Source organism: Urocampus carinirostris, chromosome 17 (genome assembly GCF_059441175.1).
Source record: "Urocampus carinirostris isolate Australia breed hairy pipefish chromosome 17, RoL_Ucar_1.0, whole genome shotgun sequence".
NCBI classification, from domain to species: domain Eukaryota; kingdom Metazoa; phylum Chordata; class Actinopteri; order Syngnathiformes; family Syngnathidae; genus Urocampus; species Urocampus carinirostris.
The window spans coordinates 3,424,775-3,452,331 of NC_142365.1; the positions used below are offsets into that span (position 1 = coordinate 3,424,775).

At 39.9% G+C, this 27,557-nt stretch overlaps 1 protein-coding gene across 1 annotated transcript in view; it reads left to right on the forward strand.

Moving 5' to 3' along the window:
* The first annotated feature begins 1,426 nt into the window (after window positions 1-1,426).
* Window positions 1,427-27,557, forward strand: part of cchcr1 (coiled-coil alpha-helical rod protein 1) — a 34,166-nt gene continuing 8,035 nt past the window's right edge. Inside the window, exons 1-11 of the mRNA XM_088321388.1 lie at window positions 1,427-1,677; window positions 5,898-6,177; window positions 6,251-6,406; window positions 8,344-8,461; window positions 8,706-8,870; window positions 21,504-21,667; window positions 21,754-21,868; window positions 23,668-23,778; window positions 23,843-23,986; window positions 24,058-24,168; window positions 25,833-25,939. Coding sequence (XP_088177514.1) covers window positions 1,611-1,677; window positions 5,898-6,177; window positions 6,251-6,406; window positions 8,344-8,461; window positions 8,706-8,870; window positions 21,504-21,667; window positions 21,754-21,868; window positions 23,668-23,778; window positions 23,843-23,986; window positions 24,058-24,168; window positions 25,833-25,939 — 1,538 coding nt within the window. The 5' untranslated portion in view covers window positions 1,427-1,610. The remainder of the gene's footprint in view (window positions 1,678-5,897; window positions 6,178-6,250; window positions 6,407-8,343; window positions 8,462-8,705; window positions 8,871-21,503; window positions 21,668-21,753; window positions 21,869-23,667; window positions 23,779-23,842; window positions 23,987-24,057; window positions 24,169-25,832; window positions 25,940-27,557) is intronic.

The window sequence follows — 27,557 nt, forward strand, 5'->3', positions numbered from 1 at the left end:
GATGGATTTGCCGTTTGGTGATAGTCGGTGTATACCGGATGCTACCCATAATTGACAAATTTGCGTTTTTCTCTACGTATTTTCTTGTACATCGTGCATGTCTTAAAATGCGTAATAAATGTACTTTGTACGGCAAAAACATACACGTTAACAGGTATGACTACAAAATAACTACAAAACGAAATATCAAATATACTGCTTAAAAACAGAGACCTCATATATTTTTTTGCTTTCGTTCTGAAGATTAAGATATACTATAGATTTACTACAATTAGAATAGAATTACTAGATTACAAAATACTCATATATGAAATATACTGCTTAAAAACAGGGACCTCGTTTTTTTTTTTTTCTTTCATTCTGAAAATTAAAATACACTATAGAATTACTACAATTAGAATAGAATTACTCGATTACAAAATACTACTAAAGAATGATTAACTCCAAAATTACTACGATGGAAATACTACAAAAAAATTTAAAAATACTACTAAAATACTGCTTTGGAAATACTCTGCAGCACTTATACTTCCACTGAAATACAAAAAAAAATACCAATATATAATACTATAATATAAAGAACTCCTAGAGAAATATTACTAAAATAAATACTACTACAAGAGGATTACAACAGAAATACTGCAAACTACATCTATAGCGATACTACAAAAATTCTCCCATGGAAACATCACAGAAATACTTCAAAAATAAAACTACAGTAAACCTTTACTGTACTACAGAAATACTACAGATCTGCAGCAAACATTCTTAAATGGCAATACTACAAAATACAACTGAAATACAAAAAAATACTACAATGGAAATACTACGTAAAATGACTGCAGAAATACTACAAAAATACTATAATCATAAACTACTGTAATAATACAAAAATACCACACATACAACAAAAATCTTCTTTCGAAATACAACAAAAGTATTTCAGAAATACAAAAAAAATACTACTATGGAAATACTACGTAAAAATTACCTCGAAAATACTACAAAAACACTATAATTATAAAACTACTGTAATAATACAAAAATACCACATGTATACAACAAAAATCTTCTTTTGAAATACAACAAAAGTATTTAAAAAATACAAAAGAAATACTACTATGGAAATACTACGTAAAATTACTTCATAAATACGACAAAAATGGTACAAAAATAAAACTACTCCAACACTACAAAAACACTTCAGAACTTCACTAAAAATCTGCCTTTAGAAATACTAAAAAACCACAGTAATACTTCAAAAGTAAATAACAAATAAAGTTCTTAAAACAGGGACTCAATATACTATATTGCTCTTATGTAAAGTGAAGGAGAAGACACAAAACGGGGCTAATTCAAACTGCGTCCCTCCTGCAAGACTAAAATCAGGGATTGATTTCAAATATTATCAAAGAGCCCAGAATGCATTGCGGAAATGGTCGTTATCCTAACTTTCTATTTAGTTGTCAAGAGGAAGCGTCTTTCAAAGTGCACTTTTGCACATTTTTTGTGAAAGTTTATCGTGAAAACTTAAAAATGGCCACACTTTAGGGGAATGACTGGAATGGTGGCACATTTTACCACTTTACAACCAACGGAAGATTTTGAAAATGGACGAAAACGATAGCGGCAAAGAAAAGCTTAACATTCCTGCCGATTTTCTTCCAAAACAATCCGGTAAGTTGACACATTCGGTGTTAATAATACTTTTCCCCCCAAGAAATAACTATTTTTTAACTTTTTATTGCCTAATTGTACATACAAAAGGTATAAGTAGCTAAGCACCTGTTGGGCTATACCTCTGTATATTGTTCTCGCTCACCCCGGATAACCTCTAAAAGTGGAGAAATATTTACGAATAAAGTTTAAATACCAATCCAAATATTTTATATTTCGTGTCTAAAGTAAAAAAGGATATAAATAGTTTGACAGGATGTTGCATCTTCAAGTGTCCTAATGCCCTTTCCATGGTTATCATTATTTTTTACTTCTCCCGTCAGCATCACCGCAAGTCATGGGACCCCTAGCTAATTAATACGGTATAAAAAATACTGTATTCTATATCACTAACCTGCAAAGTCCTATCAAATGAAAACACGATTCTGAACTGAATAAACAGAGAGGCATTGTGGGCTGTAGTTCAGCCAATAGCATAAGTATTTTTACGATGCCACAAACCATTAGCCGACCTGCATTTTTTATGACTTCGGCCAATAGCAGACTGATTTCTTGGGGACGTATTTCATCAAATGCACAAATACTGTAAAGTTTACATTTCACGTAGCTAAGTACCTGTTGGACTATACCTCTGTATACTGTTCTCGCTCACCCCGGATAACCTCTTAAAATGGAGAAATATTTACGAATAAACACCAATGCAAACATTTAGGAAGTATTTTATATTCCATTTCGTGTCTAAAGTTAAAAAGGATAGAAATAGTTTGACAGGATGATGCAGCTTTATGTGTCCTAATGCCGATTCCATGGTTATCATTATTTTATACTCCTCTCGTCAGCATCACTGCAAGTCTTGGGACCCCTAGCTAATTAATACATTATAAAAAATACAGTGTTTTATCTCACTAACCTGCAAAGTCATAACGAAGTAAACACGATGCTGAACTGAATAAACAGAGAGGCATTGTGGGCGGTAGTTCAGGCAATAGCATAAGTGTATTTTCACGTAAGCCACTCAGTCGTTTTTACCCAACACCTTATGGCACAGGTGTCAAACAGGCGGCCCGCGGGCCAGATCAGGCACACCAATAGTTTAACTCCGGCCCGCAAGACAACAGTAAGAGAAGCGCAAGAGGAAAATGAGCCGCAGTTTTAAATATTTCCACCAGATGTCACCCTAGCCAGTTAACACTTGCAAAACAATTGTGGTCGTATTTCTCTATTTCTTTCTCACTCTCTTTCTATCTATCTTTCTCCTGTTCATTTTCTCTTTTTCTCTCTTCTCTTTCTCTTTCTTTTTCCTCTCTGTAACATACGCTGTAATTGTCTTTCTTTCTTTCTATTTTTCTCTTTCCTTCTCACCCTCTCTTTCTCTCCCCTTTTTTGATCCCTCTCTCACCTCACTTTGTCCCTTTTTCCCCTGCTCACTCTTTCACTTCTTTCATTCTCTTTATCTTTCTCTTTTTCTTTCTCTCTTGATTTCTTTCTTTTTTTTCTTTATTTCTCTCTTTATTTCTCAAGTATTATATCTCAATTCTGCTATCGTTTTCTTGATGAGTGTGAATGCAAGATTAAAAAACGGAAATCACAGATACTGTGGTACCTCTACTTACGAATTGAATTGGTTCTGGTTGTAGCTTTGTAACCTGAAACATTTCTAAGTAGAGACACTTTTAAATGTAAATGCGCTAATCCGTTCCAGGCCTTCAAAAAATATGATGTTTTTCTAATAATTTGTAATAGGGCATCCGAACATGAAACAAATACAAATTGAAATTAGATTACTGCACGAAAAACATAAAATGAGAGGCTTTGCCTGGCATTTGTTGAAAAACTGATTCAATGACGTCTGCTTTTATTAGTCTAAACTGCGTAAGGCAGACATCATCATAGTGAGCAGCAGCCCGACCTCTCAACACTTTTTCTTGGGGATTTCTTTTCATAAATTCTGAGACTTCATGGAATTTTGCCAACATATCTTTAATTTGGCCTGATGGAAAGATAGCTGCGTCCTCCTCCGTGTTGTCTCTGAACTCCTCCCGCACAGCAGTATGTTTCCATACCTTTCTATAATCTCTTGCTTTGTTTGGATGGCCAGAAATAGTCTCTTCCTCTTCTTTTCTCCTGTCAAATCATGTTTACTTGTATAGCCCTTAATTCAAGATCTCAAAGTGCTGCACAGATTAAAGACTTTTGGAAACTACAGACTATTATGACACCAACCCCTGATCTAAAACCTACATGAGGGCAAATAATGCACAGATCTTGTCAACATAAAATATTGGTTATTCATATACTATAGAATAGAAGTGTGTTTTAAGCTTAGATTTAAACATTTCCACTGAGGTTGCAGATCCAATCTCAGGGGGAAGAATTGAGAACGCTCAAGAACCTGCGGATTTCTTCTTGGCTCTTGGGATCACTAGTAGACCCCCTCTCCACTTTTTTGCATGTCCTTAATGAAGTCCATCAAAAATGATAGCTCCTCGTGGCGTTAGCAAACAGTAGACCGTTTACAGCACGGGAAGGGGACACGAAGAGCATGCCGGGATTCACGCGTTGCCAGGTAGAACTCTGGAAGCAGTGAAGGGCAACGCATACTGTACTGTATTTTTGACGTTGTATCCTGAAACACCTTTGTAACTAGAGGCAATAGCTTTACTGTTCAGGTACTTTGTAACCTGAAACTTTTGTATGTAGAGTGCTGGGAATTAAATATCAAAATGTACCGTTTACCAAATTGTTTGAATTAGTTATCTGACTCCGTTAACCAAACACAACCTACATTCACTCAACAATTTATGCGCGCTCGTTTCTTGATAGAAAAGATGAACAAGAAAGCCGACATTTCCACACGGGGGCAGATTTAATTAAATTAATTAATTAAAACAATTGAACTAAGTGTACTCCATCGAAAACGGACGAATTAGTGTCGTTGGAGTCTCTGGGAAGCCCTCTTCTGAAGTCCTTTAGCTCTCTCCTATTGGCCATCTTCTCCCCGCATAATGGCGTGCTGACTCCTCCCATGGGCGTGCCAAGGAAGCCCCCCTCTGGGCTTCACCATCTCGTCGAAGAGCGTCGCGATTTCTGGAATACTCAAAGCCACACCGAGCGTTTCTAATCCATCAGTGCCTTTTTCTCAAAACAACGCCTGCCGTCCTCCGTCTGGATGTGCCGATTATCTTATCAGCAGTACGTCCCGTTCTGTAAACACCACTCATGCCTGCCCTGAACTTTGACTGCTCATTGAATAAAGGCACAGTCCGTAAATAACTACAGCATTAAACTCAATAAATGTAACTTGTATTCAATCATATAAAATCCTTTATAGTCAAATGTATAAAATCCTTTTGTAAGTAGAGGTACCACTGTGAAATGAAATGAAATAATCTGCATTTCTATAGCGCTTTTCAAGTCAATGACTTCCCAAAGCGCTTTACAACGTGCTCCACATTTCCCAATAGCAGCCTTGCAGCCATGTAAGGCGCTAACCTGCTTTTTGGGGGTATTAGGGGTTCAGTGTCTTACCCAAGGACACTTCGACATGTAACACCGACAAGCCGGGATTCGAACCGGGATCCCTTGATTCCAAGACGAGCGCTCTACGTCCTGAGCTACTGTCTATTTGGGGCTCTGCAAAATAAATTGCACTGGAGAAATTGGAAGATAGGCTTTGAAAAATCCTTAAAAGTGTTGTTGTGGAAAATAGACTTGCATTTGTAGAATAGAGTTGCATACATTTAGAAATGTAGAAAGACTTGCTTACAGTAGTGAGGGAATGTTGACATCATTTCGAGAAGATCCTTGGCAAGACAGTTGTTTCCCTAAAAGGGCATGAGACCTGCAAGGTCCCTCTGTGCAAGGTCCCACTGAGCAAACTGAGGCGAACAACATGTCCTAATAAGGGCACGACAACATCTTCCTTGTTGAGACGTCAGATCTCCTCCGCCTCTTGGGTTGTACTCAAATTGAAGCTATAAAAGCATTGTTATGTCTGGAGTTCTCTGAGTTCTTTGGGATGACGAAATAAAGAGCTCCCCCTCATGGCAAGCCTCGGTGTACTTGATTAAATCACGTAAGAAGACTTAAAAGATATCGAACCTGCATTTTCTCCTACAGTGTTTGAATTTGTCCACGAAAAAGGTGTACAAACCATGAAAGATCCATATATGAGTGTTTTTTAGTTAAGTCAGAAATCATTTTCCTTTCCTGTCACTTAGGAAATTCCTGGAACGACCTTGTGCCTCCGTCCCATTTCGATTCGAGCGTTCAACCAGCCACCTCAGCCGCAAACCCACTCCCATTTATTTCCACGGTGAACTCAAATGACCCGACAGCTCCACCAAAGCATCCCTGGCTCTGTTTCTCTAGCGCCCAACCAGAAATCTTAACACAAAGAAGCGAAAATCAATGCGAGGAGACGTCCCGTTTTTGCTCCCGTCAGGGGACGAACGCAAGAGGAAAGACACCGGAGGAAAACGCGCAAGACTTGAGGACGAGGTAGCTCGCCGCGAAAATACCATCGACCGGGGGCATGCTAGGTACACTAATAACTCCATTTGCTCTGACGCAGATCCAAAGAGTGGTCCAGATGGGAAGACGAGTGCTATCTGGAGGCAGAAAAACACAAAGCGGAGGCTGAGTGGTTCAAGAAGCAGATGGAGGCCCTGAAGGACAGCGTGCGGAGATACAAGGCTGAGATTCAAGTCAAGAACGACACCATAAGCAGGTAGTTGCTATTTGCTATTTGGAGGTACTAAACCAGGGGTGTCCAACTCATTTGAACTCGGGGGCCACACCATAGAACAAATATTCTGTCGGGGGCCGGACTAGTAGATTAAAGACAAAGAAAAAGAGAAAGAAAGAAATAAGGGAAGATGGAGGGAAAAGAAGAAAGAGGGCGGGACAAAGAAAGAAAAAGAGGGAGAGAGCGTGAGAAACAAAAGATAAAAAGTCGTAAGAGAGGTTGAAAAAAAGGCAAAGGAAGAAAAATTCAAAGAGAAATAGAAAGACAGAAGGAGAGAAAAGAGAAAAGAAAGCGCGAAGGGTATGAAGAGAGAAAGCGAAAAAAGTCGTGAGAGAGAGGGAAAGGAAAGGGAAGAAAGTAATCCAAAGAGAAATAGAAAGACAGAAGGAGAGAAAAGAAAGTGCGAAGGGTAGGAAGAGAGAAAGCGAAAAAAGAGAAAAGGAAAAAAGGAAGTTAAAGCAAAAGAGGTTAAAAAAAAGCGAGAGAAAGAAACAAAGAACAACAAAGGAAGAGAAAAAGACACGGAGAGTGAAAATGACAGAGTGGGAGAAAGGGAGTGGAAGAGAGATAACCTCTTAAAGAGAGAGAAAAGGGGTGGAAGAGAGAGAGAGTGAGAGAGAAAAGGGGTGAAAGAGAGAGAGACTAAGAGAGAAAAGGGGTGGAAGAGAGAGAAATAGAGAGAGAGAAGGGGTGGAAAAGAGAGCGAAAGAGAGAGAAAAGGGGTGGAAGAGAGTGAGAGAGAAGGGGTGACAGAGAGAGAGACTAAGAGAGAGAAAAGGGGTGGAAGAGAGTGAGAGAGAAAAGGGGTGAAAGAGAGAGAGACTAAGAGAGAGAAAAGGGGTGGAAGAGAGAGAGAGAAATAGAGAGAGAGAAGGGGTGGAAAAGAGAGAGAGAGAGAAAGAGAAAAGGGGTGAAAGAGAGAGACTAAGAGAGAGAAAAGGGGTGGAAGAGAGAAAGAGAAATAGAGAGAGAGAAGGGGTGGAAAAGACAGAGAGAAAGCAAGAGAAAAGGGGTGGAAAAGAGAGAGAGAGAGAGAGGCACCTGGCTTTGGCAACATCAAGTGGACATATTTCAACCTGCAGCTTGTTTTTCTCTTGCGCTTCTCTGAGTGTTGTCTCGCGGGCCGGATTCAATCCCTTAAGGGGCCTGATCTGGCCCGCGGGCCGCCTGTTTGACACCTGTGTACTCAACGATACATGCTGTCCCTATGAATACATTTTTTCTCTCTTTTTTCTTTTAAAGCGATTTTAACCGGTATCGTTTGTAATGACTGATGTAACCATGATTTTTTTTTGTATATCGCCCAGCTTTAGGATTGAATCTTCTTCCTTAACATGATTTTAGTAATTAAATATTAAAATATATATTTTTTACCAAATTGTTCGAATGAGTTATTTGTCTACGTTAACCAAACACAACCTGCATTCTCCTAACAATGCGCGCTCATTTCTTGATGGGGAAAATATGGACAAGAGACCGGCATTTCCACACAGGGGCAGATTTAATTTCTTAAAGAATTTAGCTAAGTGAACTCCATCGAATTAGCCGAATTAGTGTCGCTGGAGTCTCTGACAAGCCTCCCCTCTCGATCTTCTGCCTTTCTCTCTCGACCCACGCCTTTTTGCAAGCCGGTGTGCCGGCTCCTCCCATGGGCGTGCCAGGAAAACCCCCCACGTGGGGTCCAAACACCTCGCCTTGATGTCTGGAGAAACTCAAAACAACACCGAACATTTATCAAAACGATGCCTGACGTCTTTCGTCAGAGTCCTGTTATCAAAATTCCCCAGCCAAAACATTCCGAATTTGGAACAGCGTGACCTGAAGCCCACTCAGTGAAAGTCTTCATCGCACTCGATAAATGCAACTTGTATTTAATCGTATAAAACCCTTCAATGACATATTTATTGTTGAAATCTCAGGCAATGTCACAATTTGGAGACGATTAATGAAGAAATGAGCAAAGTGAGAGCTGAACAGAACCAGCGAGAGGAGGAACTCCGGCACTGCTGCACACAGAAAGACCAAATAAGCTCACAGGTAATAACATGTGGCAAACATTCATTCGTTTTTAAAGGGACAGTGTATATCTTTTGACTTTTATGTCACCGTGTCGTGGAAATGAAAACAAGTGCTAAAAGCACAAAGAAGATAACAAACCCCGGCCATTCAAATGACAAAAGCCCAGTTTTTTTTTGTCATTTTTCATTTCTCACGTTGTAGTTAACTTCTGGACTTTGGAATTTCCAAGAAGCCGTATGTTTCACACGCTTGTGTTTTCCAGCTGGAGAGATTGCAGAAAGAGTCCGAAGAAGAAATTGCAAAACTCAAGGGTGAAGGTGAAGCGAGGGAGCTGGAGCTCAAGGCCAAAATCAGTGAGCGGCAAGCTGAGCATTCTTCTCTAATGGCGGAAAAAATGCAGCAGCTTCAGAAGAAGCAGGAGGAAGAGGTATCGTCAAATAGGTCAAGAATATTTAATAACGCATCCATATAATGCATTCTTTTACTGATACAGTAGACCCTCCGAACATTCGAGATACGAAAATACATTTTCAGGATGTCGAAAAATACCCGGACATCGCTGTAAGTTAGATTTTGTATCGTGTGCACCTTTTTTTGAGTATAGGACATGACTGTAGTGCTTCTTTCCGCCACTACCGGTGCGTGGCGCTGTGAGAGCTCACCCAGCATCCACCCCGAAGAAGAAATCCAGCTTCCTCTTTCTAGTTTGTGTGTAAACACACTGCACTATATCTCTATCGCGCTTAGAAATTTGACATTTGTTTTGTTTAAAATCTCCATTCAATATGGTTGGTGTAAAGTGTAAAGAGGCGAGCCGTTTCTTTTGAAATGAAAGTGGAATAAGAAAGCTCGATGCGGTTGAGAAAACGGTCGGAGCGCTTTTTTTCGGCCACGGAGGAGGACCTCTTGAAGCGCATCTTCCAAAAGTGAGTTAAAATCAACTTTATTTATCTTTATAGAGCATAATATTTTAGGAAATGTTTATTTTTTAGTACAAAACAATACAGGTTACCCATACGGTACTGTCTATATTATGTCTATACTATCTCCAGCACGCTAAGAACTATGTCATTTTCATTGTTAGTTTAATATCTCGTGCATCCATTCAATATAATTGGTGTAAAGTGTAAAGAAGAGGCGAGCCGTTTCTGAAAGTGGAATAAGAAAGCTTGATGCGGTTGAGAAAACGGTCGGATCGCTTTTTTTCGGCCACTTTTTAACCCTTGAAGCTCATCTTCCAAAAGTATGTTAAAATCAACTATCTTTATAGAGCATAATATTTTATTTAATTGTATATTTTTTAGTACAAAACAATACAGGTTACTTATACAGTACTGTCTATATTATGTCTACTATCTCCAGCGCGCTAAGGACTTTGACATTTTTATTGTTTAATATCTCGTGCATCCATTCAATATGATTGGTGTAAAGTTTAAAGAAGAGGCGAGCCGTTTCTTTTGAAATAAAAGTGGAATAAGAAAGTTTGATGCGGTTGAGAAAACGGTCGGATCGCTTTTTTCCAGCCACTTTTTAACCCTTGAAGCTCATCTTCCAAAAGTAAGTTTAACTCAACTTTATTTATCTGTATAGCGCATATTATTTTATGAAATGTTTATTTTTTTAGTACAAAACAATGCAGGTTACTTTTTCGAGCCTCAAACATACATTCCATCCGAAATATAGCACTGAAGCAACTTACGAACAAATCCAACTTACGAACGATCGTCCGAAACCCATCTTGTTCTTAAGTAGGGAAAAGTCTTGCACGAAGTACACAGTGCCTCGTACACATTTCTCATTAAATGTACACTTTCCGTAAACCTTTCCGTCCTGGATAGGGATGGGCGCCACCAGGCTGTAATTGCCAAAGACACACCACAGGAAATGGTGCCCCTACACCCATGGTTAAGGGATCCAACCAACCATGACTAGAGACCAGGTGGAAACATATGTTTGCCTGGATAGGGATAGGCGCCACCAGGCTGTAATTGCCAAAGACACACCACAGGAAATGGTGCCCCTACGACTTTTGTGGTTAAGGAATCCAACGAGCCATAACGAGAGACCAAGTGGAAACATATGTTTGCCTGGATAGGGATGGGCGCCACCAGGTTGTAATTGCCCAAGACACACCACAGGAAATGGTGCCCCTATGACCGTTGTGGTTAGGGAATCCAACCAACCATAACTAGGGACCAGGTGGAAACATATGTTTCCCGGAATAGGGATGGGTGCCTCCAGGTTGTAATCGCCCAAGACACACCACAGGAAATGGTGCCCTACAACCCTTGTGGTTAAGTAATCCAACGAGCCATAACGAGAGACCAAGTGGAAACATATGTTTGCCTGGATAGGGATGGGCATCACCAGGCTGTAATTGTCAAAGACACACCACAGGAAATGGTGCCCCTACGACCGTTGTGGTTAGGGAATCCAACCAACCATAACTAGAGACCAGGTGGAAACATATGTTTGCCTGGATAGAGATGGGCGCCACCAGGCTGTAATTGCCAAAGACACACCACAGGAAATGGTGCCCCTAAACCCTTCTGGTTAAGGGATCCAACCAACCATAACTAGAGACCGAGTGGAAACATATGTTTGCCTGGATAGGGATGGGCACCACCAGGCTGTACTTGCCCAAGACAAACCACAGGAAATTGTGCCCCTACGACCCTTGTGGTAAAGGAATCCAACCAACCATAACGAGAGACCAAGTGGAAACATATTTTTGCCTGGATAGGGATGGGCGTCACCAGGCTGTAATTGCCCAAGACAAACCACAGGAAATTGTGCCCCTTCGACCCTTGTGGTTAGGGAATCCAACCCACCAACCATAACTAGAGACCGAGTGGAAACATATGTTTGCCTGAAAAGGGATGGGCGTCACCAGGCTGTAATTGCCCAAAGACACGCCACAGGAAATGGTGCCCCTAAACCCATGGTTAAAGAATCCAACCATCGCTGACTTCAAGGTCTTTAAAGGGACAGCGTGTAATATTTAGTGCCTCCTAGTGGTACAAAAAACTTGCATTTAGTAAAAATAAAATAAAACATTGATTTGAATACCAAAATACATGATAGCAGGCTTTAAGAAAGCACACCAGATTCTGAATATAATGTGGAACGAGAATGGCATTGTGGGACGTAGTTCAGGCTAGAGCACAGGTGTCAAAAAGGCGGCCCGCGGGCCAGATCAGGCCCGCTCAGGGATTGAATCCGGCCCGCGAGACAACACTCAGAGAAGCGCAAGAGAAAAACGAGCTGCAGGTTGAAATAGGTCAACTTGATGTTGCCAAAGCCAGGTGCCTCTCACAAAGACACTCTACTTGTATTTATTTATCTCTCTCTCCCTCTCTCTCTCTCTTTCTCTCTTTCTTTACCCACCCCTTTTCTCCCACTCTGTCTCTTTCACTTTCTGTGTCTCTTTTTCTCTTCCTTTGTTGCTCTCTGTCTCTTTCTCTCTCTGTGTTTTTAACCTCTTTTGCTCTCACTTCCTTTTTTCCTTTTCTCTTTTTTCGCTTTCTCTCTTCATACCCTTCGTGGTTTCTTTTCTCTTTTCTCTCCTTCTGTCTTTCTATTTCTCTTTGGATTTCTTTCTTCCCTTTCTTTTCCCCCTCTCTCACAACTTTTTATCTTTTGTTTCTCACGCTCTCTCCCTCTCACTCTTTTTCTTTCTTTGTCCCGCTCTCTCTCCTTTTCCCTCCCTCTTTCTCTTATTTCTTTATCTCTCTTTTTATTTTTCTTGAATCTACTCGTCCGGCCCCCGACAGAATGTTTGTTCTATCGTGTGGCCCCCGAGTGTTAGGTTCATGTCCCCAACATTTTTAATAAAACGCTCTGCAATATAGGACAAAGAGAATCGGTTCTTTATAATTAGTTACTTTATTAATCATCATATTGAGAGCCGCCGACATTCCGTTGTTAGACATCTTTTCGCTCGCTCTGCCCTGCTTGCTGCGCTCTGGCTCGGCTCGGCTCTGGCTCTGAGAGTCTCCTCGAAAAACCTCCCTTCTAATATTCAGTTTTTGCCTTTGCTACGTAGAGTTGATTAGTCTTCTTTCGAAGGTCTGCTTTCCATCCAATGATGACAGGTGACCTTGGTCCTGGGAAACTCCTTTTTCCCAGGCTCTTTGGTGAAAAACAATCTTGAGTTATGGCATGAAGAGGTCATAGGTCAGGGTACATCCGTTGGTATGTGAGAACAAAACACAGTCTGTAAAAACACAACTCATGGCCCTGGAGTTTAGTTTACGGGCTGAGAACTCTTCAAAAATGGCTGAGAACACACATAACATATTAAATGTCAACTGTAGGATAAATACAACTCCATCATTCCCTCCTCTTTATCCTACAGGTGATATAATACTTCATTCAACTGTCACTTCGCAATACGATTTTCAACAGAGAAATCATGAACACAACAACAGTTGTTACACTTAGAGGTTGTCGTCATAATGACCAGGATCTGAGTAAAAATCATGAAAATGCAGAGACAGGCAATCATCATCAACATTTGTGTCATTACAATTTTCACCATTGTCATTTTTATGGTAATTGCCAGAGTCATCGTCAGCATCGGTGTCCGAGGGCAACAGAGCATACAAAGGTACCATCTTTGCCTGCATTGGGGCAAGAGCTGTTGTAATTAGTCTCATTAGCAATGTTCTTATGCACGGAATACAACAACATCCACACAATGTGAGAATTGCCGCAAAAACGGCTATAGCCATATATTAATATTTTTTATATTTCCCAAACGTATCTCCAAAACCATCCCACATTGATGTGTCAACTCCTGAGTGGTCTTTCATCTTGTTGTTAAGTGACCTGAGGCCTTCCAGGGCCTTTGTCAGACTTCCGTCTGCTGCCGTGTTGTTCGGTATGAACGTGCAACATTGGTCACCAAAGATAGAACAGACCCCTCCCTTTTCAGCCAGTAGCATATCAACAGCAATCCGGTTCTGGAAAGCCATGAGGGAGGTAGCAGAGAGTTGCTCGTGTATGGCGGAGAAACCTTGTTCTGTTTTGTTTCCTAACTTCTGCACATTGAAATGGATATAGTTTATTCTGTCAACATTTTTATTAATTGTACACCAATAACAAATCAAAGATTCAAAACCCGCTGCTACTTGATCTGCTAATTTGTATTCATCTGGTACGCCTCTTGGAACACCGATACTGTCGATGTATGTAGGATCATTGTCACTCCAGGCATAGGTAGACCTTTACTTTTCCATGCATGTGATAACAAGCTCTTCACAGATGTTAGCAATTCAGGGATTGTGGTGGCGGTTATAGACACAGGTAAAATAAGAGACACAGATGCACACAATCCCGTGGTATTGTACGGTAGTCTATCATACAACTTGTCTTCTCCACACCACCACCAGATGTCACTCCGGGAGAGTGGTTTAAATGTTATATTGACTGTCAACATTCGGTGACATTGTATATCATTCAGACTACACACAACACAATCATTCATGACAGCATGTGCCGCCTGCTCAGCCATTAGCAACCAGTTGTTATCTATCCTTGAAATTCCTGTGGTAACTTTGAACCACCCATTAATGTCTTCGACTGACATGCTTACTGATGTGATATTTGTTGTTACAGAGTAATTACTTAATTTTGGCTGATCAGTCGATTTCATACTGTCATTTACACACACTACGACCGGGAAAAAAGGGGTCCATGCCCGAGGACCAGGCCCATAACGTGAAACCCCAGCACGTGCTGTTAAAAAAAAATCTGATCCCGGAGGTCGAATTGTCTGGTTTGTAACGGTTATAGTCAGTTGTAAATTGCTTCCTTGATGCTGCAATTTAACCCGATTTTTTGAAATACTGGGCCTCAGAGCTGTCCCCTGGGGTCCAGTACTCCCCTGCTTCCGTTATAACCAAATACTCCCACCCTTGGAACGCTCCGTGTCCAAACACGTACCACCAGTACTCCTCCTACCCTTGCCCAGTAATATGTGTTGGCTGTCTCCCTAGACTGCCTCACTGGAACCCTTTTAAAGAGGTTATCGGTATGGACATCACAATGGTGGCATTTGGTGGCACAGTCACTGTCACAGAGTTGTTATAGGTCCACGATATTAACCAAGAGTGCATGTTGTGGCGTGTTTACTGGGGAGTCGGCACATTCCACTAACACCCCTGCTTATATTAAATTTTCAATCACTGGTTGTATCCCAGCCATAGCATCTGGCTTGAGTGGATATTGTTTTATTCTAGGGCGATGCTCTGTTTTTGGTCTGACTACTACAGGGGATGCCCCTTTTACAAGGCCCACGTCAGTAGGCCCCTGAGACCATAATTTCTCGGGAATCTGGTCAACAATTCCTCGTTCCTTTCCGGTTAAAAAGATTTGTCATTCTTGTTCTTCTATTAAGTGTACTTCTGACTGCACTGTCACCGACCAGAAAAGAGCCTTTCTCCTTTGTACACTAATTTTTCCAAGTCTTGCCATTTGATGCTCTTCTTTTTGCACAACGAGATATGCGGTACGCATCTATCCATAAGCCAGTTATGCTGTTTAAACAGTGACTTGAGTGGGTCAGGTAAGAATACTGCTGCTATGGCATACATTATTTTGTACACACAGTTACCATAAACACAAATCATTATTCAAGTAAGCACAATCAGTTTCATACTTATGAACAATTATTTTCCAAAGCAAAAACGCAACAGGATTTGCAATGAGCGTTCAAAAATTGGCATCTGAGCGTCCATTGAAGTTCCATGATTTTCATTTGTTTCCAAGAGGGCACTCGAAAACCACTCTATATTTTGCTCGAAAAAAGAACTGCTACCATATGCAATAATATTTTGTTTGTTTGTTTGTACATGATTCAAATTGAATCGTTTCTTCCGGCGCCGTCACGAATGGCAGCCACTCCAGCAGCTCCCGTGTTATTTTCGATTGTTCTCGATTGTTTGTTCTCAGCTCAGGGATGCTGCTGGAAATGTGAATTTCCCTTCGGGGATGAACAAAGTATCTATCTATCTATCTATCTATCTATTTGACTTTATGTCTGAATACTATCTTGGCCTAGTCACGCTGTTTGGTGTTGCTCAGCAGAGCTTTCTTCTTCACATTCAAAGGACATGTGACCTTTCGACCGCAGGCCCAACACTTTACGTCTCGCCGTGTGTGTTACCCCCACACTCCCGTGAGCTCGTTGTTTATGAGCGTAGCTGGGATGTGCTCCATATCACTCCCTTGGCCTCGCTGTTGATAAGCGGCACAGACAATGGATGACTGATGTCTTTGGCTCTTTCAGCAAATTAGTCCATGGCCTCTTTTTGACAGATTTATATGTCCTTTGGAGACTTAGAAAGAGTCTTTTTTGCGGAATTCACTGGCACTTGAGAGTCTCGTTAATTCCACTGTGCTTACGTAGTGGGATTTTTTGTAAATTAACCGGATTATTCAAATTTTTCTCAATTTAACTACTAGTAGACATTATCTTAGTTTAATTAATTTCTATTCATTTATTTCCCATGCAATTATTCTTAAATTAGCCCGATATGTCTCAAAATCAACTAATCCGTTTTTTCCTATGGCCCTCTTCAAGATTGATCAGTTTCTCATTGTCTTCTAAAAATGCTCTTCCATAGAAACCGTTCCCTTATTAACTTAACCAAACCATAAGTCAGTATTTGTTACACATTTGTTTATCACTTGTCAATCGTAACACTCATTCTAAAAAAATTCAGTGTGTAATCAATTGTCCTCCCAATTGTCCTTTGGGCTAAACTTGTCAAAATTCCAAACCCTCACACTAAACATCAAAAATCTCAAAAGATCAACAAAAATTTCTCAAAAAATGCCAAATCGAACTTAATGTCATAACTTCTCTAATTGTATTTTCTTCTCTCTGTAACCATAATCAATCTTTTATTGATTCAATATAGAACAATACATACTCGTCACTTATGTCTTGTTGAGTGTATTTATTTTATTTTCATAATCTTTATTCCGCGCAACAATCTTTGTCTTTACGCATTAGTCTTTGTTTTAAGCAGCCCTTCAAGATCCCCCGTGACCAAGGCTATACAGATCAACATGATCTGGTCCGACTATTAATACGTTTCTTTTTTCCTTTGTTTAAAGGAAACATTTCATTCATTGACTGAAATAGCTTCAGCTACGTTATTAATGATTTCTAATCTCGAATTTTCCTTTCTGTGTTAGTTTGTCGTCATTTTCAAACTTCTTTCAAAATTTTGATTATTTTATTGAGAGTAATGTATTATTTAATACGAGAACAACTAAGGAAATAATCTTTTTACGTCTTACGCCTCTTTTGAATTTGTCCATTTACGAACAAGAAGATTGACACTAAAATTATGGACCATTTTTAGTCAGCTTCATTGCTTTAATCGTCCTTTCTTTATTAAGAGCAAAACTACACGTCTTAAAGTTATTACCCTTTGCTATTCGCATTTTCAACGAAAAATGATTAGTTGTTCACTCAAATATTCTTTCTTTTTATACTATTCTGTATAATTATCTTGTATTATACAGTCAGTGTTTTCATTTTCCCGCTTACCTGTCCAAGACGCATCATTTATGCTGGGTACGCAACCTTTTTTTTTCCTTTAAATTTTCATTATCATTTAGTTTACTCTTTAACAAAGATTTAACGCATTTTTGAATTTGCTGTACGAGTTTTTATTTTCCTGCACGCCGATCTTAGCTAATGAGATCTCGTCGCTTCGAGATTACGTCATTGTTGTTGGTAATTCTTGTCGAGCGAAGGTCAGTCTTTTTATTAGACAAACGGCTTTTTTCCTTGTTCAATTCATCAAAGAGAGCTTACTTTTACGGCTCATTTGCTTTGATGATTGACATCACGAATTATGTTGTACTAAGATGTTAAAGAAAGAAGTACAGAAAGTAGAAAAATGGAAAAAGACAAGCCCGTTATTCGCAATCACCATCAACAAATGCAGAAAATAAATTAATAATTCGATGATCAAAACTGAATGAATACGCAGATATCTACTATATTTGTCACCGATTTATAAGTTCGATCTTTGTATCACTAAATTTCAGGGGTTCTGCCAAGATCTATAAATCTTTTAGCAAGCTAGTACACGGAATTCAAAATTCCTATCATATTATCATTATTGATAGTTCAGTTAAAAAAAATCATATATATCAGGGTGTCTCTTGCCCACTGCCTGATGATTGCTGGGATGGGCTCCAGCACCCCCGCGACCCTACTGAGGATAAGCGGTGCAGCTGCTGAGATGAGATGAGATATATATTATATATGTGTGTGCAGCACGGTGGCGCAGTGGCCAGCACGTGTGCGGCATTACTAAGGACCTGGGAACAGGTGTGTGTGTTCCAAGCCAGCCTGCATGCTCTCATTGTTACGGTTTACTTACCTCTTTCAAAAAAAAAACCATGCATTTCAAGTGGACTGACTGGTCCAAATTGTCCCTATGTGTGAATGAGCTAGTGAATTGTCTATCTTTGTGTGCCCTGCAATTGGCTTGCAACCAGTTCAGGGTGTCCTCCAATCGCTGCTCGATGATCGCTGTGATGGATTCCAACAAGATGAGATCTACTTATCATAGTTATGGTTCATACCGGCCGAATATGAACACAAAACTTTTCTGGTTCTCACCTGTAACGCCTTTATTGTTGACATATTCCTTTAATATCATAAAAATTGGTGTTTCACTTACCATCGTTCATCCCATTCAAATATCTTCATCATCGTTAGTAATGCTACTTTTTTTCCTCACCGTTCCTCCATTTTCTCCTCAGCGGATTATTGAGTCCAAATGAGACAAGAACCAAAATTCTGAAACTCAAAAACATCGTTAGAGCAACACTTTTGCTGTAAAATCAAACGTTTCCTTCCTTTGCAGTGTTTTCACGATAGTTCACTAATATATATATATATATATATATATATATATATATATATATATATATTTTTTTTTTTTAGTCTATAATATTTCTCATTATGGCAACAAAATAGTGTAGTTTTTGTATCACTACAGTATTTTTGTAGTCGAATTTATTATTGTAATACTTTGCAATTCTCTCATTTCTTGTTCTAAAGCAAAACAATATGTTATGTCTATGTTCATTTGCCTTCAAATAGATTTTCATCCTTTATATAATTTTCTTTTATTTTTATAGCTTATCTATAAAATTACTGTCACATGTTTTGACTATTTTTCACCAAATGCATATTACACAAATCTCAACTGTATGTAACATCTTACATGCAAATATTTCTGTGTAAATATTGTTTCACTATAACTTTATCTTCTCCTCAATTTAGTGTCCACTTAATTCCTGCGTCCTCATATTCACCTCTTTTTTTTTTTTTTTTTTTTTTTTTTTTTAATTATTCACAGCTTGCTCGGTGTCACGTGTGAATCCCCCTTCTAGATTTAAAACCATTATTCAACCCAGAAAAATAACTCCCTTTTTAATTAATCACTGCCAAGGCCGTGCTATGACCCATGATCTGACCTACTCAGGATTAATCAGTTTCTCGTTATCTATATCTATGTTTTACTCTGTCAATAAGGGGGTCCACTTGGCCTTTTAGCCATTGAGAATCGGGCGGTAAAACCCTACCCTCTTCACGGCTTCTCCTCGGAAGTGGGTAAATGGCCTGGGGGGTATTAGCGCATGTGAATGATATTTGGCATATTGTGGGGGCGGCGTGGAGCAAGGCGTATTACTGTGTGCCTGCTCTTCCTTCCTCAGTAAAGAGGCAGCAGCCATTAATCGACGCGGTTCACTATATGGCCCTGTATATTCGTTATCCTCCTTTTTAGGATACATTACGGTATTTCCACAAAGGTAATGCCATAAATCGCAAATGGTTTGCATCTAAACAACGCATTTCAAGTCAATGAAGATCTTCAAAAGCACTCTATAATGTGCTCCACTCTACCCATTTACTTACTCTAGATTTAAAACAGTTCAATATTGAAAAAGTTTTTTTTTTTCCAATCTATTGTATTAAGGTTAGTCTCACTTAATTTTCACCAAATTATCTCTCTTAATATTTAATTAACTTTCCCCTTTATGTTTCTCTCTCCCTTTTTTTTTTTTTTTTTTTTCTCTTTAAACCAATTAAATCTACTATTTTAGCTTCACCTATTTAATGTGAGAATGGCATCTATTTATTTATGAGTTATCTTACTCATTTGAATTTCACTCAATCCATTTTTTCCATTTTAATTGAAAGAGAAAAAAAAAGTATTTATAAACAATTTTTCCAATATTTTTTTGGTATAAAAATGCCCTTATCTCAAATTAGTGTATTTCAATTCACTCAATTAGATTTTTCCTATTCTTCCCAGTCCTTTTTTTACCAATTTTTTGAACTGAAAACAGGAATATTTTATCTTTTTCGGTATTATTCTGGCATTATTTTGATTTAACGCATCTAAATAGCTCATTTATATTTTTGTCTCTCCTTACTCTGTCCTTTCCCCATTTTAAGTCTGCAATTTAGTCTTGGTGGGTGTTAATACATAGGGTATTCTAACACCGGGTTATTTTCAACAAGACAACGATTAATTACTCATGTGGTAAGGCTCGCTCCTACCTTTTCAAGTGGAGCTTTCTTGCCTAGAAGCATCCACAGAAGCTCACTGTTGTTTTTGTCGGTGTTTTTTTTTTTTTTTTTTTATTAAATACAATTGCCTAGTGGCAACTTTATTTTCATTCGCTCTCTCTCAATCACACAGACGTCTTGTTTTTTATCGTGATCACGCTCTTACATCGCTTGTTCTTATTTTTTTTTTTTTTCCACTTATTTTCAGTTGACAGAGGACTCCGCACATCCTTGTGAAATTTAACTAACTTTAAAGCGCTGGGTTAGGGGAGTCCACGCCTCCCGCGGAATTTTAACTGTCTGAAAACTATTTACCTGATAGAGTCTAGAATTGTCAGGGTTTTTCTGTTAAGAATCTGCCCACCGTAATTTTCGTTTTCAACGGAGGATTCTTTAATCTTTGTCTCTGTTAAGATTTTATTCTTAATCTTTTCGACGGAGGATTCTTAAACCTTAAGAATCTACCCCCCCCCCCGCTCGCGAGTCAATTTCTTTTACCGGTTATCTACATGCACACAATGTTACGAATAAATTTTACTCACGATTCTCTAAGTCCTTGGCTTTCCGTCAACCGTCAGATCCCAGCCCGCGAGGGAAGGTCCAGTCCCGGAAAAAGGGTCTTTATGCTGTGGCCACAGTCTTTCCTGGATTTTCCTCTCGCGTCCTGGAATCATCTGGTATCTTGGAATCCGGTTTCGAAGGACCAATTAAATGTTAGGTTCATGTCCCCAACATTTTTAATAAAACGCTCTGCAATATAGGACAAAGAGAATCGGTTCTTTATAATTAGTTACTTTATTAATCATCATATTGAGAGCCGCCGACATTCCGTTGTTAGACATCTTTTCGCTCGCTCTGCCCTGCTTGCTGCGCTCTGGCTCGGCTCGGCTCTGGCTCTGAGAGTCTCCTCGAAAAACCTCCCTTCTAATATTCAGTTTTTGCCTTTGCTACGTAGAGTTGATTAGTCTTCTTTCGAAGGTCTGCTTTCCATCCAATGATGACAGGTGACCTTGGTCCTGGGAAACTCCTTTTTCCCAGGCTCTTTGGTGAAAAACAATCTTGAGTTATGGCATGAAGAGGTCATAGGTCAGGGTACATCCGTTGGTATGTGAGAACAAAACACAGTCTGTAAAAACACAACTCATGGCCCTGGAGTTTAGTTTACGGGCTGAGAACTCTTCAAAAATGGCTGAGAACACATATAACATATTAAATGTCAACTGTAGGATAAATACAACTCCATCACCGAGTTCAAATGAGTTTGACACCACTGGCCTAGAGCAAAGCTGTATTTTTACAAGGCCTCCCAAACCATGACTTAGCAGACAAGCATCCAGAGATGTAACTCGTCATACGCACAAACACAGCAAAATGTGATTTTTAGTGGAGAAAATGCCCTAAAGAATGACTAAAATAACATCTCCGTATCTCTCTGATTTCCTTTATCAGTTGCAACGACTGAACACCGAGCACTTTGTGGATTTATGCGGCGCCAGGAAATTAAATTGCGAACTGCAGTGTAAACTTGAGTCAGTCACCCGGGAAGTTCAGCAACTCAAAAGCGATTTCATCACGACATCCAATGAGAGAGATGAGTTGAAGCAACATCTCAGGTTTGCTAAAACTTTATTTAACCGGAGGACGTAACACTTCAATTTATCATTTAAAAGTTTTTGGTGGGGTGTGAATTGTTTTGCAGAAAAATGGAGACGGCGTACGACACTCAATCGGCAACCCTGCACAGTCTCCGGAATTACATCGGCCGGATCGTCTCGGACAAGGGAGAGACGGAGCAATTGAATGAAGCGGTCGAGGTTAGAAAAAAAACTGGCAATTTGGGCATTAAAATCGATTATTCACACATAGCCATCATTTCCGCTGTCAAGGTTAAACCCTGAGAAAATCGGAAATCAGGTAGTCGTTCCATCAGAGGCGCGTGCTTCCAAGATCGGCTCAGGAAGAAACCGCCCTCCCCGGATATTTGGGAACACAAACATAAAACAAAACATCTGATTGGTTTAAGCGAGGTCACATGAATACATGGAATGAAAATGTCAGGACCAGGACAGGAAGCAGAGAGCAGAACCCACTCGCGTGACGTAACTCACAGTTTATTGGGGAGAAGGGAAAGAAGTGCACACTCGATCCGCAGATTGTTAGTCTCGGGGAGTAGATTGCTCGAAACGCGGAAGTGGTCAAAATCAAACCGATCGTGGCGAGAGCAAAACAGAAGCAAAAACACAGGAAAAAAACGGAGATTCACAGGGCTTGGCAAATCAAGAGCAAAAACACAGGAAAAACGGAGATTCTCAGGGCTTGACGTGTCAAAACAGAGTTCCGCAGACACTCCGACCAAAAGGCGACTCACAGGACAGCATTTAAGTAGTGACAGGGAGCAATCTGTCAATGAGTTTCAGCTGGTTTACATGGGCGGGGCCAATTGGGCGCCATGGCAACCGAGGCAATATGATTGATTTAGACTGAAATCACATGTTTTATTGAAGTGAATAATGCTGGTCACAAGATGGCGTGTGAGCATAATAAATGAGCAGTAAGGAATCTTTGTCACACAAAAGGTACAATGCGTCACTGTGGAAGGAATGTTGGGTGAAAAGCTCTTCCCAGCACCAAAGCGAAGGCCATCTTGATTAACAGTGAGCGGACCCCAAGAGGATAAAATTGCTTCCCCGGACTTCCCAGCACCAAAACGAAGGCCATCTTGATTAACACTTAGCGGACCCTCGTTTTGCAGACAAATGGAGACAGCGTACGACACTCAATCGGCAACGTTTTGAGAGAGAAAATGACCAGGAGCACACGACGGGTTGTTTATTATTATTACTAACAGCAGATCGAAGTGTAACCAACAGGAGACGACCCCCATCCGAGTTGCCCCGGATCATTTTTACATTTCAACAAACAAATCAAAGACATCCTACTATTCCCCTATTGGCTATGTGTCATCTGCAGCTAACTTTAGCTTTCTCTCATTGGTTATCTTCTCCCCGCATGATGGCGTGTCGGCTCCTCCCCTGGGCGTGCCAAGGCAGTTGTTTTGTGCCCTACAATCTCTGGTCGTCCTACGTCAGCACACCCAGGCATCCTGTTATCAGAAATGTCCTACACAAAACATTTGCCATATACGCATTCCACACAGCCTGCCCTGACCTTTTATTGTACATTGAATTAAAGCACAGTCAGTAAATATCTTTATGACATTAAACTGAATATAATATAATAGTATATACCTTACCTTATTGTCATTGTTACAAAATGGGTTGAACATATTGTGACAACAAAATTGGACATGGCGCTCCAGTTTCACATTTTACAGTGAGGATAAAAGAAAACAGAGATCAAGGAACAAAGAAGATAAGGTCATAATTTACACAATATAAAGGAACAAAGAAGATAAAGGTTATAATTTACACAATGTATACACAAGAAATATGGGCATGTAGGATGTTACATACAGTTTTGGGATCGTATTAGTGCATGTTGTACATGTAACTTGTAGTCAATCGTATAAAATCCTTTACTGCCAATACGCCCTTTACGCATAAAAACAATCAATATGAAAATGTTATGCCTAATATTGTTTCTTTTTTTGTAGAGGCTCAACAAAGAGAAAGTAGCTTTGCAGAAAACTGCAGAGCTTTTAACCGTGAGACTCGACTCCATGAGCGAGATTGTCTCCCTTCAAGAAGAGAGGATGCTGAAGAAAGTAAGCATTTAGACATTTAGGTTACCGTTTTTTTAACACACGAAGCACGAATTTGTCATTTTAGGTTTCTTTCGATCCACTCACGGCCAACAAAGCTGAGGGTCTTCTTGTGCTTCACCTCTGGAGAGAGAAGGTCTTCAAACTATGCGTCCGGCTCCGTCTGAAAGACATCGAACAGCGAGATGAGAGGGAAAAACTTTTGTCGGAGGTGTCCAAAACAAAAGCAGGCTTGTTGAAAGTTGTGTGGTTTGGAAATTGAGGAACTTTCTTGGTTTTTAGATCGGACTCAGGGAGCAACAACTGCAAGAGGAGAAGCATCACGCGACCGTGCTCCAGCGCAGTCTTGATGCTAGGATGGCAGAGCTGGAGCAGGAGAAAGTGGGAAAGGAGGTGAGCTCCTCTGGTGGTACTGTGATTAGCGTGTTTAAATTGTGCGGCGCCCCCTATCGTGCAGTGTTCACTGTCTCTCATGCAGAGAAGCAGAAGGAGAACAACTCGGTGGCCTTAGGGTTGGCCACAGGTTCAATCATTGGCTGATAGATAGATAGATAGATAGATAGATAGATATTTTATTTATCCCCGTAGGGAAATTCATACTTCCAGTAGTATCCTTGTGTTGTTTATTAACAGGATGCCTCGGGGTGCTGTGTTGTAGTTTAGCAACAGCGGAGTGGATGACCTCACACGCTAGGCCAAAAGTTCGACGTCCCTGCAGCAGATGGAAATCTTTGTGCCCAGGGTTACACCACCTCGTGTTCACGTAGATAGCGAGTCCACCTCCTCTCCGCTTCTCGCAGGTTTTTGTGTCTCTGTCTGTCCTAATAGCGCTGAAGCTGCACATTTGTGTCCGGGATGCTAGACGTGAGCCACGTTTCCGTAAAACACAGCAAACTGCACTCCCTGTATACTTTGATGTTTTTCACCAGCACAGCCAGTTCGTCTGTCTTATTTGGTAGAGAGTTCACATTTACCATGATTATGGACGATACCAAAGGCTTACAACGCCGCTAGCCGCTTAGCTAGCTCCAGGTCTGCAGCCACGATAGGCCCCCTCATCACGCCGGCACGAGAATTCTTCAGGGCAAGGAGTTGATTCCTCGAATAAACGCATTTTTGTGCGTTAAAACCCATAACGATAGGATAGAAAGTCATCCAAAGTGTAGTTGTCAAACAGGACAAAAAACAAGATGGAAGCAGACACTTAAAACAATAAATCACGTGGCTGTGTCGAGCCTTACAACATTTTAGGGTGAAATCTCATGTCTATGAGTCTCTTGTGACTTTTAAGCATCTCTTGTTTGATTGCATCATATCTTGCTCGCGCGGAAGAAGACACGTGACGTCACACCCGATGCATTGTTTGCGGAAGTGCTCATGGATGCAAACTGCGTAGCGTATCTAGTGATTTGAAAGTGATTGTGCTACCGAAGGCAGAACAGTTTTCCCTCAAATATGACTGAAAACCAAAAGCCCACTTTCCCTCCATTGAAAGTTTTCCTCTGCAATGGTGTGTTGATGTCTACGTTACGCGAAAGAAAATGGAACCTGAGCAGCCGCTTTTGGAAAGGACGTCATTGGGCGTCGCCCCAAAATATACGCAGAGACAGAAATATGACAGAGAGGGAACGTCCTTTATTCAGCAATATTCGAGCCACGTTCAAAATTCGTCCAAGCGATGCTGGGCTTTTTATACTGTGTTCAACAAGATCTCGTGATGTTTTTCTCGGAATCTAAAGTATTTTTTCCGACCTCGGCTCGCTTAGTCAACAACTTGTGATTTCTTGCAATAACATCCTGCCAGACTTCCTGCAATAACATCCTGCCAGATGTCTGCACACAGTAGGCTATTGTCAACTCCTAGGCTGCTGATTTACAGTTAATCCACAACACCACAGGAGAATTAAGTATGAATAAATCGAAGATTCGCAAGTGGAGGAAGCTGAAAAACCAACTCGAGTTTTTATCTCTGTGTTTTACTTTGTAATCAATACTTGAAAATACGTTTTTTTTTTTTTCACATTTTTTGTAGCTGTAAATGTGTGTTTTCTTCTCAGATTTTGAAACAGGACTTGGCTCAGGCTGTCAAGGAGAACCAACAACTGAAAGATATGAGTCTCGGCTTGAAGGCTGTTCTCAAAAGTGCAACAGAGGCTTTGCATGGGTAAAAACGCTTTCCTGAAGATTTTACCGATACAGTTGTTGGCTTTAGAAAGCCTATTTTGGAATATGCTTGCTTTATTGTATCACCTACTTAAAAAGTAAACAAAATTCTGAACTGAATGAAGAGAAAGTCATTGTGGGAGGTAGTTCAGCGAATAGCATCTCAACATGTCCATGATACAGTGACGCAAATCAATAGCAGACTAGACTTTAATATAACGTCAACCAATAGCAGGAAACCAATCAACGTAACACTGCAAAGTTTGAATTTTATACCTTTTAGGTTACCTTATTTGTTAATGTCGTATATTGGGGGAATTGCCCTAACAAGGGGCCGAAAAAACATCTTATTCCACACCATGAAATGAAAATGACATAACGTGGGGTCTCTGTATCCCAGGGTTCCACTGTATCGGGCCAATATGTGATAATATTTAGAGTATTTACAATAACCCCTATGGTTGTAGGATCAAAAACTACAAATTGAAAATAATTTTAACCCCTAACATTTCTTTTAAAACCCAATCCAAGAAGTACCCAAAGTAATTTGAATGCTGTTTGTGAACTGTTTGGAGGATATGGTTCTAGTCTCTTGAAGGGTAACACTCTGAATTTTTGTCCCAAACTGAAATAATCACTGCAAATGCGAATAATATTGAGTAATCTGAGTAGGAACACCGGACATAGAAGGTTTTTATTCTCGCCTGAATCTTTTTGGGGCAATTAAATGCCAGCAGATGAGTGTAGCATGGGCATCTTAGCTGGGAAATTGGTGAGACAATAGCTTGAAGCCTTACCTGGTACATTGTCAAATATGATCATAATCTGAAAAACGAAACATTGTATTTTACACAATTTTCTATGGGCAGGCGTTTCCAAAATTGGCCATATGGATGATCAATTTACAGCGCTAAAACCTCTGTAACTTTGTATTTTACTTTGGCATTTTTTTTTAGACATTTTGATAGTTGTAAATGTCTGACTTCTCTTTGCAGAACTCAATCAATGATTGTGTACACTTGCGCGCAAAATATTATAAATATTACACTACTACTTTCTTGTTTTGGAATTTTTCAGCATGGGAATTGTATTGTTGAAGGCAATAATGTTAATGTGCTAAATTCCTTTATAGTGGTGCTGGATTATTTGACTATTAATTCCGCTATATTATATCTATGTGGATGTATTTATTTATGTTTGTATATTTTAGCACTATTTACATGAAAAATTTAAATCAGAAAATCATAGCATCACCTTGATCTCTTTAAACAGATGTATAAAACTAACTACTTATCTAACTGCCCAACTAACTACTACCTACCCACCTAAACGCTAAGAAACAAATTTGGACACCAATAGAATCATGGACACATTTTTGAGTTGTAACTGACTTGTTGTCCACTCGGCACGCTTTTCTGCGGGGATTTCGAACTAAGCCAAACAATCATCATTTGAACCGGTTACTAGTTTTCAGAGCTAAAGGAGGCAATGTTTGTGTTATTAATACAGGCCCTTAAAGGCTAATGCGGGCTATACACTATGAAAAAAAGCCTGCTTTTGGTCGAGAGTGGTGTCAATCAAAAGCTGAGAGGCTAACGGCCATGTTGGAAATAATTTTA